The sequence below is a fragment of the Microtus ochrogaster genome, chromosome 16 (genome assembly GCF_000317375.1).
Source record: "Microtus ochrogaster isolate Prairie Vole_2 chromosome 16, MicOch1.0, whole genome shotgun sequence".
In the NCBI taxonomy this organism is placed as follows: domain Eukaryota; kingdom Metazoa; phylum Chordata; class Mammalia; order Rodentia; family Cricetidae; genus Microtus; species Microtus ochrogaster.
In genome coordinates this window covers 51,827,199-51,836,699 of record NC_022018.1, presented here as the reverse complement: position 1 = coordinate 51,836,699, position 9,501 = coordinate 51,827,199, and the positions used below count along the sequence as shown (strand labels likewise).

The 9,501-nt window shown below is 46.3% G+C and overlaps 1 protein-coding gene across 1 annotated transcript; it reads right to left on the bottom strand.

Moving 5' to 3' along the window:
• Window positions 1-226: 226 nt before the first annotated feature.
• On the bottom strand, window positions 227-4,626 carry Id4 (inhibitor of DNA binding 4, HLH protein). Its single transcript, XM_005355151.3, has 3 exons — window positions 3,711-4,626; window positions 3,351-3,409; window positions 227-2,785 (listed from the first exon to the last, which is right to left on the bottom strand). Exons 1-2 carry the CDS (start codon window positions 4,149-4,151, stop codon window positions 3,365-3,367), a joined length of 486 nt encoding a protein of 161 aa, XP_005355208.1. The 5' UTR covers window positions 4,152-4,626; the 3' UTR covers window positions 227-2,785; window positions 3,351-3,364.
• Between the last annotated feature and the right edge of the window lie 4,875 nt (window positions 4,627-9,501).

Sequence of the window (9,501 nt, the reverse complement as noted above, 5' to 3'; positions counted from 1 at the left end):
CTTATTCTTTGGTTTTACCTATACAATAAAACTCTACAAATTAGCAAAAAAAAACAGGTCAGGATATTTTCTTTTGCTAAGCTAAATATTTGCCCAAGTAAAACTATCTGGATAAGAGACTTAAATGATTTTATTATCTGGTTGCCTGGTTAGGATACAGGCAATATGTTCATAGATTGTGGTATCTTGTACAACTGCATACTTTTTTTTTTTTTTTTTTTTTGTCATTTAAGGAGCAGTAGTTCTATTTAGGAATGTCAAATCCTGCTTCAGTGGGCCAAGGGAAAAATACGAACTCTCAGAAACAGCATCTCCAAAAACACATTTCTTTCAGTGTTTTTTTTTTGGGGGGGGGGAATGCTCAAATATAAATCCAAACACCAGTATCTCTCTTCTAATACTGGAAACATCTAGACATTTTTTTTCCCTAAAGATTCAGAGTTCAGTAAACGTGAGCTTTAGACTCTGCCTAGCAGCTTAAGTAGGGTTCAGCAGTCAGGCATGAAAACGCAGTTCCAGAGAAGGATGTGTGACACAATCCCTCTGAACTCCAACTGCCAAAGAAAAGGAGGAATCGTGCCCTTTTCACTAACAAAGAATGCAATCCTTACAATTCTTCAGACTCACAATTCCACCAGTGTTCTAGTGCTCTTCTCCTGATGTGTGAGAACAATGAGTAATAAAAAAAATAAGCAAAAATCTCATCCAAGGCCGTCCTTTGACTTTATAAGGCTCAACACCAGATATATCAAATTCTAGAAACACCAGCGACCAGGGAAGGAGCTGAGGAGCAAGCAAGCACTGGTGGTGGTGGGTGGGGGAGAGGACACAGGTTTTAAAGAAACCCTGGGTTAATTTTTCACCTCTTCATATTCATTGTGTTCATGTCTGTTGAGGTATTACCGCTTCAACTGACAGCTAGGGACTGTGACATTTCATATTCCCACAAATATTTGACTTTGACTTCCTAAAAAGTCCCTTGGGTCTATAATACTTTCATTCCTGTATAATCTGAAACAAATCCTTTCCTTTTAGAAATCAAACAGACCACGTTTACACACAGTTCACTATTTACAAAGCACCCAATTAAATCCTACTTAATTCTCCTGCTCTAAAAATCCCACCTAACTGGTGTGTAAAATACCCATTACATTAAATGTGTGATGTTCACCAATCCTGGAGTTAACAGCTCACCTAGAAAAGACGACTTTCCCGGAAGGGAAGGGTCCTAAATCAGTTCCATGGTGCTAAAGAAATCACACCAAAAGTCACAGTACAAGACAGATAAATCTACTTTTAATTTTCACATGTAAAAGTTACACATCACATGAAATTGGACAGGAGCTTAGTGGTAACTGACATCGCTATAGTGAAAATCATTTTTATAAAAAAATAATCTAGATGTGGTCATCAGAATTTTTGGTCTACGTAAGTAAATGTTTGAAGATCGACTTTTATCCCTGCTTGAAGGATTTTCCATTATGCTCTTATTTTTCCTCTTATACTGATGCCTAGTAATATTCTTTGGAGAAAGGAGGGCAGAAAATGTCCGTTTCCAAGAGTTTGTCCTTTGGTAGCAAGCAGAGAACATTTTTCATTTCTATGACTTAAATAATCTGTACAGATATGAAACTTCATGACATTATGCTTTAGTGTAAAATGAAGAACGACAAGCATTTTCACTTTGATAAGAGCAGACTCTGTGGACTCCTTAAAGAGCCAAGCATTTCTCCATCCTAGATGCAAAATCACTCGGAATCTAGTTTTTGATCTCAGTTCAAAAAGAAAAAAAACTCACACACTTAATTCTTTAAATATTACACTATAAAACCCTGTACTTAAAAATTGATAAGGTATGTTTTCAACATGTACACTTCAGATACAAAGGTTTCTGTCTAGGTTAAAGAAAACACATCTGAATGGACTCGGAACAGTTTATTTTGTGATTAAACATCTCATGCAATCATGCAAGACCAGTACCTAGGGCTGTAACTTCCGAGCCTCAGATACTGGATACTGAGCAAAACAAAAACAAATCAACAGCCTGGTCAAACAAAACACTTTGAGATATTAAGAGCTCTGCAAGGGAGCTGGAAAAGAATTTTCTAAAAGAAATATTCCCATAGATTAAAAAAACGCACACATAATATTTACAAAAAATATTTAATTAAAAATATCTTATAATTACAGTAGTCTATTAAAGCGCATATACTTTCTCACACTTTATAGAACATCTCTATATGTACAGGGTATGAAATGTCACTCACTTATCTATACAATATGTAACATTCTTGCAGAGAAGTTCCCTGTTATAATCATCTATTTTAAACAATAGATGTAAAACAACGTATCTACAATGCTCTGGTATATTAGTAAAGCTTCAAAAACAAAACAAGTTCCCTCGTCACAATGTAGCCTCTAAAGTTGGATTCACTATTGGTCTTCTACTTAGCAGTCCTGTCACACTTAAACTTCCAAGTTTAACTGCACCTCCCAAAGGGTGACAAAAATAACCACAGAAATGTACAATTCACAGCGGTTATGAAAGAAGAAACAAAAGAGAATACGTACGGAGAAAGCTTGTGAACGTGCAAAAACTTAAAAGTGAATGAAAGTTTTATTATTATTTTTCCTCTCTCTCTCTTGGAATGACGAGACGAGACGTTTCTAGATTTGCTGAAGATTTTTTTTTTCTTTTTCCTCCGGTGGCTTTTTTCTCTTAATTTCTGCTCTGGCCCTCCCTTTCTAGGGCTCCTGGCTCGCTGGTGCTCAGGCTGCCGCACACCTGTGGAAGAGGAATGAATAGAGGGGGTGTGTGAACCATCTCGCTGCAGACTAACTGGCGCCACCGACCAAACTCAAGACATGCATGATCAACAACCCAAAACAAACTGCCGGGTCAGACAACACCCGCAGCCCGCAGCCCGCAGCCCGCAGCCCAGCCAAGCGCCAAGGAGGCAAATGCGGGCTGGGGACAGCAAGGGGAAGCATTCTGGGGCACTCTGCCCGCATGCATCTCTTTGTCAGGTCGCTCTACTGGCGATGAGGGGTGGGGAGGGAGGCTGGGAGAACTTGGGACCCTGGGGCAGTTTCCGCGCCCAGGAGGGTGCCCTCCCTTAGAGGTAGAGGGTACCAGCAGAGCCTGTCGGTCACAGCGAGCGCAGCTGCAGAGTGACCCCCGAGTTGGAAAACGAAGTGCGGACTGTGTGGCAGAGAAGGTGTGGGTGTGCACGGGGATTTACTCTCAGAAATGCTGGGAGAGAACGATCACCACGGTGCCTGGCACCAGCAACCCCTGGGGAGGTGAGACCCCGGTGATCCACCACCCAATTCGGGACCTGAGCTCTCACCTGGCCAGCGCGGCTCAGCGGCATAGAATGCTGTCGCCCTGCTTGTTCACGGCGCCGGCCTAGAACAGCAACCCAACACCAAAGGAAAGGTTAGGGTGGAGCCGTCCTGGGAAACTAGGCAGGAGCGCGGAGTCAGCTGGGGAAGCCCCCTGAAGCTGCAAGGGACAGTTCTGGAGACGCGCAGCTCCGAGTCCCAACCGGCTCCTGCACTGGCACTTGCGATCACCCAGCCCAGCAGGCGGCTCCCGGCGGAGATCCGGGAAGCCGCTGCCATTCCCTGGGAGGAGGGAGACCACCCGCATCTTGCTGCCCCACCACCGCCCTCATGATGCCCGGGGGACGCCCGCGGAGGCTTCTCACCGGGTCCGTGTTGAGCGCAGTGAGCGGGGTCCGCGGCGGCGCAACCGGACAAGCCCCGGCCGGGTGGAGCTGTGGCGCGGGCGGTGGCGGCTGTCTCAGCAGAGCAGGATGCGTCTCCAGCGCCAGCTGCAGGTCCAGGATGTAGTCGATAACGTGCTGCAGGATCTCCACTTTGCTGACTTTCTTGTTGGGCGGGATGGTGGGCACGAGCCTCCGCAGGCGGCTGTAGCAGTCGTTCATATCGCACTGCAGGCACAGCGCCGGCTCGTCGGCCGCAGCCTCGGCTGCTTTGCAGCGCGCTGCCGCGGCGGCGGCGGCTGCGGCCGCCGAGCCACCCAGGCTGTGGCCATGCTCGGCCAGGCAGCGTAGCGCCAGCTCCCCGCCGCCGCAGCCCGACGGCGCCTTTCGGCCCGAAGGGCGCACCGGGCTCACCGCCTTCATCGCGCGCGTCCTGCGCGAGGAGACCCGCTGTGAGACAAACGGTCGAGCGAGCTCCGGATCCCCGCCTGTGATGCGCTTTGCTCCCCTAGCCTGCGCGTCCGAGGCGCTTGCAGCAGTCGGCGACCCCGAGCCCCAGAAATCGACGGAAGGGTCGCTCAGGGTTTTGACAAGGATATCTCAGTTCTCAGTGAGCGACACTCGGCCCAAAGCGAAAGACAAGAAAAATCAAAAGGCCCGGAAGAAAAATAAAGTAGCCCACCCTGGTCTCTGAGTCGCTCCCTTTCGAGCTCAGACTAAGGTGGATCGCCGCCACCGGGCTCCCCTAGCCGGCTACTACCCTCTCGAAGTGAGGACTCCCAACCGTGCCTCCCCGCTCAACGGCTTCGCCCGGCTCGCGGCGCAGCAGTATATGTAGAGCCGCGCGCGACCTGGGGGCGGGGCCAGCGCGCGGGCTGGGTCGCCCCAAGAACCGGACGCCGGCGAGCTGGGCGCGCAGGCGGTGGCGCGGAGGGAGGTGGCGAGGGCGGGGCGCTGGGCAACCCAAGTGCAGGGATGGGCGGGGGGGGGGTTCTGGAGTGACCAACCAATCAGGAGGCCAGTGCCACCTGGGGGAGGGGGAAATGAGGCTCGGGCCAATGGGAAGGGCACTCCATTCCGTCAATGCTGTGGGAGGGGACCTGAGAAAATGAGAACTGGGTGGGAGTCGGGCCAGGATGGAGAGTGCCCGAGGGAGGAGAAGAGACAGAGAGAAGTTCCTGCGAAGAACTAGGGGAATGCGCGGGTTGGAATGCATTCTCCACGGGGCTAGGCTGCCGGGGGCTAGGAAGGGGGGGGTCGGGGGGGTTCGACACTCGGCGTCTTGCTCGCAGGTTCCCTGTTATTCTTCTAATTGGGGAGCTGAGCCCCTAGACTACCCGTCCCTAAGATTCCAGTGCTTTCAGGACTAGCTTTCAAGAAGCACGTTGGTTCATTTGTCTGTTACCCCCCTGGTATCATCATTCATGTTTGCACGATTGCGGAGCTCATATGATTGAATGGAATGAGTAGCCTTTCCATATGTATTATGTATATATATGCACGCTAAAGCTTAGCAAAAGAAAACAAAATATAGGAAAAGAATGCCGGAAGCCAGATCAAATGTTTTTCTGATGAAAAACAAAAAAGCAAAACAAAATAATAATAAGAAAAAAAAACCAAGATTCTAGATCGGGGTGGGTTTTTCTTGGACCTATCCAGATGCAGAAGTGGGCTTAAAAAGTGCAGTTGCTTTGTGGGCGTTAAATTGGGGCCAGGAAAAAAATTTAAAATGCATGGACACGAAGTGTTTTAAATTCCATCACCATGACATATGATATTAATCTGGTGTATGTAAAATTTATACCTGTAACTTAATTTAAGCCATTAATGCATGGCTTCACATATTTCAGTGCACCTTGCTGTTATAAGGGGATAAGAATAGTTCAGGAGCGTCCCTGAATGGCTACAAAATCCGTTTCCAGTCACTGAGCTCCTGCTTGGGTCCCACCCTGCCACAAGGCCTGTTCCTTTAAGGAGTGTGTGTGTGTGTGTGTGTGTGTGTGTGTGTGTGTTAGCTTTTTAACAAAAAGCAGTCCTTCAAGGGTTGAAAAGTAAGTGTTGCTTGTGTGTTGTTCCCTTCAAGAAAAAAAAACAAGCTCTTGGTATAGCAAATGAGCATAAAAGGCACAGCTCACAGGAGACGGATTTCTCCTCCCCCCCCCAGCCCTCCCACCTTTAGACACGCCTGGAGATGAATTAACCAGAGGATTTTCTTCCTTCCCATACACGACATGGACTGGTGCCTTCATTTTCACTTAGAATTGACAGAGATGTGGTCTTCATTTCTTCTGGCCACCCCTGGGCGGGCTTCCTCCTCCTGTCTGCTTCTCAGACTCCCATACCCATGCTAGGCAGGCATTTTGTTTTGTCCTGCATGCACATTATGACTATTTGGCCACAGTTTTCCCAGAGTGCCTTGCTTTTTGGCCACTATTTTCCCAGAGTGCCTTGCTTTTTTTTTTCCTGACGAAATTGAGTGCACGATTAAATATCAGTTACAAAGATGGATACAACAATCTTCCTCTTCCCCAAATCCTTAGAAGCCACTGTCCCTAACTATTGGAAACAAATGACATTCTTGTTTGCTTTTGTGCACAGTCTTCATGCACAGTTACTGAGAAAATCAGCTACAAGATGCTAAGTAGCATTCTCTCCCAAAGTCATATACATTCTTAATATAAAAACACACAGAGGGAAATACTGTGATTTTAAATGGGAAGTGGGGGAGAGAGTCCAGGTGGGCAAAAGCTAACTTATTTATCACCACATTTGATACTAGAAATAGATATATACATACATACCGGTGTTCTATTATGTTTTTGGAAAAACCTTACTATGTCCAGAGCACACACAATGTATCAAAAGTTTATCTAGGCTAATCTTATCAGCAATAAGGCTAAAGTTATAAATATGTGGCAAATTTTCTGGAATTTGCTCTAGCTCAGAGATCAACACTTTGCCTGTGCCAAGGGTCGGTTTCAGGGCTGTTTGTACGGCAGGGCTTAAAGGTAGAAGTGTTGGGTTTACCATGATGGAGCAGAGTTGGAAGCAATGATCATCACTAGATGATCAAGATCACCCAGGAAAAATGTGATCCCCAAACTCTGTCAATGCAGAAGGCGGAGGCAGGCATTGTATGCTTCGTTTTGAAGGTCAGAAGGCATGAAGACAATGAAAAATTAATGCGCTACATAAAATGGTAAACAATGGGATTAAGGAATACGATCTTGTTCTTTTAGGCCTATGAAACCAGAGAACACTGGAGCTCGTGCAATGTATTTTTTAATTCTTAGACACAGACACAGATGACAGCAAAATTGACATAAACATTTCAGTGTCCAGTGCTTCCCAGAATTTGAATTAACCGTGGAAGTTAATCTATCTGCTACTGCTTCAAGGAAGAAACATAGCTGACCCATGACTCTTCCCCTTACAGGAAAGTGTTATACTCACACTTGTAAAAATGAGGTAGGCTAGCCCAAACTCATTGCTGTGGAAGAGACGCAGAAATCCAGGATGAAACGATTCCTTGAGTATCAGGAAGCCTTGGTGATGATGGACATACATACACCCACCCTCCAGATGAAGAGATCTGCAGGGCTGTCTTGAGGGATGTCCTAAGTGTTTACCAGACTCTTGCTGTGGAAGAGACACAGAAATCCAGGATGAAACGATTCCTTGAGTATCAGGAAGCCTTGGTGATGACGGACATACATACACCCACCCTCCAGATGAAGAGATCTGCAGGGCTGTCTTGAGGGACGTCCTAAGTGTTTACCAGACTCTTGCTGAGCACTTAGATTTCCAGTGCTCCCGTGTTTACAAGAGCACCCAAGCATATTGTATTATTCAGCCTGTAAGCCCTCTGAGGACTCTATCCCTCTAAGGCCTGCAAGGGACCAGCAGGTGGGCCCAGACACACAGAAACATATAGGTTCCCATGCCCCACTTTCCTCAAGCTGTTAGGAACAGTCACGAGAGACACGTGCATTCTTCCAGGGCGCTGGCAACCATTATGGGATCTCTGGCTGGAATGTCCCTTGCTCCAAAAGAGAGAGCTGGGGAATTACAATTCAAGTTCCAGGCTGTCCTTGTCAGGCACCTGCACGCTCATCTGAGCCAGGGTTGCTGCTAAGCACCTAGGAAACACTGACAGCTTCTCGGTGTAGTTGGTCTTAGAAGACAGGAAACAAGAGGACTGTGCATATTGAATGTGGATGGGCGGATGCGGTCATCAAAAATGCTTTATTTGAAAACTTTTTTTTAAGGCATTAGAAGTAGGTGAATTTTCAAAAAAAAATTCTCTTATTAAAGCCAGAGAAAAGTGGGAAGGAAGAGACAAAAGGGAAGGCTTCACGCAATTCAGGCTGCTCATCTCAATACTTTCATATTATTGAATACCTGTAGGACTTTCATATTTTATGCTTATGATACATACGCTCTAGTAAATATATACTGTGTGGTCTCTACAAAAGTTGTTAAGTCCTGAGAGCTCAGTCTGGCATCCCACAAGTGGGTCATCTAACAGGTGGCTGGTCATTGTTCTCTGCATTAGGTATAAGTTTGTTATCTTTCTATTTCATATGTGGTACAAGGCAACAACGGAGGTCAACACTTTATGCATTTGGGTTCAATTGTTCTAGCTAAAGAGAACAATTGAACCCAAATCTTTGTCCTGGCATTGCCTTGACAACTTCAAGTCAGCTGCAGACAAATGTTGTTCTACACCTAGCCTTGAAACTCTGGTCCATTGACCTACATTTGCTTTTATACCTCAACCATAATGTCTTGATCAGGGTAGCTTTATGATGAGCTTGGAAAGTGTTGGGTAATATGATCTTCTAATTCATTTTGGTCTGGGGGCTCTCCTGGATGGGTACATTGCATTTCCATGTGACTTTTAGAACCCATTCTTGAAGTATCTTCCAGAAGAGTTATATAAACTCTTTTTTTCCAGAGGAGTTATATAAAAAGAAGAGGTAGGTAGAACATTTGCCTCTCATGAAGAACACACACACACACACACACACACAGACATAGATATAGACACACACACATACATACACAGACATGCAGACACACAGACATATAGACACGCACACACACACACACACACACACACACACCAGAAAAAGTGCTCTCAAAATTCAATACTAAGAACCTGCTAAATTTTGGGATTATGCAGAGAACCTGGAACTATCAGATACTGCCAGTGGCAATGTGAGTGACCATGAAGAAATGGTAGGAGAAGGATGGATACATTCATCATTTCCCTCACTCTGTACCATGTTGCTATGAGTCAGGCATCAGAGTAATAACTAAATGCTGGGAAGCCGCACTCCCAAGCAGGGGCAAGGCAGCTATTGTCTGACTGTAACCGCTCACATGGCTAGCCCATTGCTTGCTGTAAATGCGTTAAGCTACAACCCACATCTTCTCCTAAGGTCTCTGACTGTTCTGCAATGACATGATTCAAGGCCCGGAGGACCCAACCTGATCATTTGACAAGCCTTTTCCTTTGTGCAATTGCTAGCTCCACGTTCTGCCTCTGATCCACCCTAGCTGGAGCCTCTGAGGTCTAACTTACCTCAAATTTGCAGCTGCTTTGGGGAAACACCCAGCGGGTGGGGAAAGATAAGAAGCTTCCCTGGGAGAAATCAGGTGATGAGAGGGTTTGTCCAGCCAGCTTGAGGACCTGAGATTGGTCCCTGGAACCTACAGAGGAAGGAAACACACACACACACACACACACACACACACACACACACACACA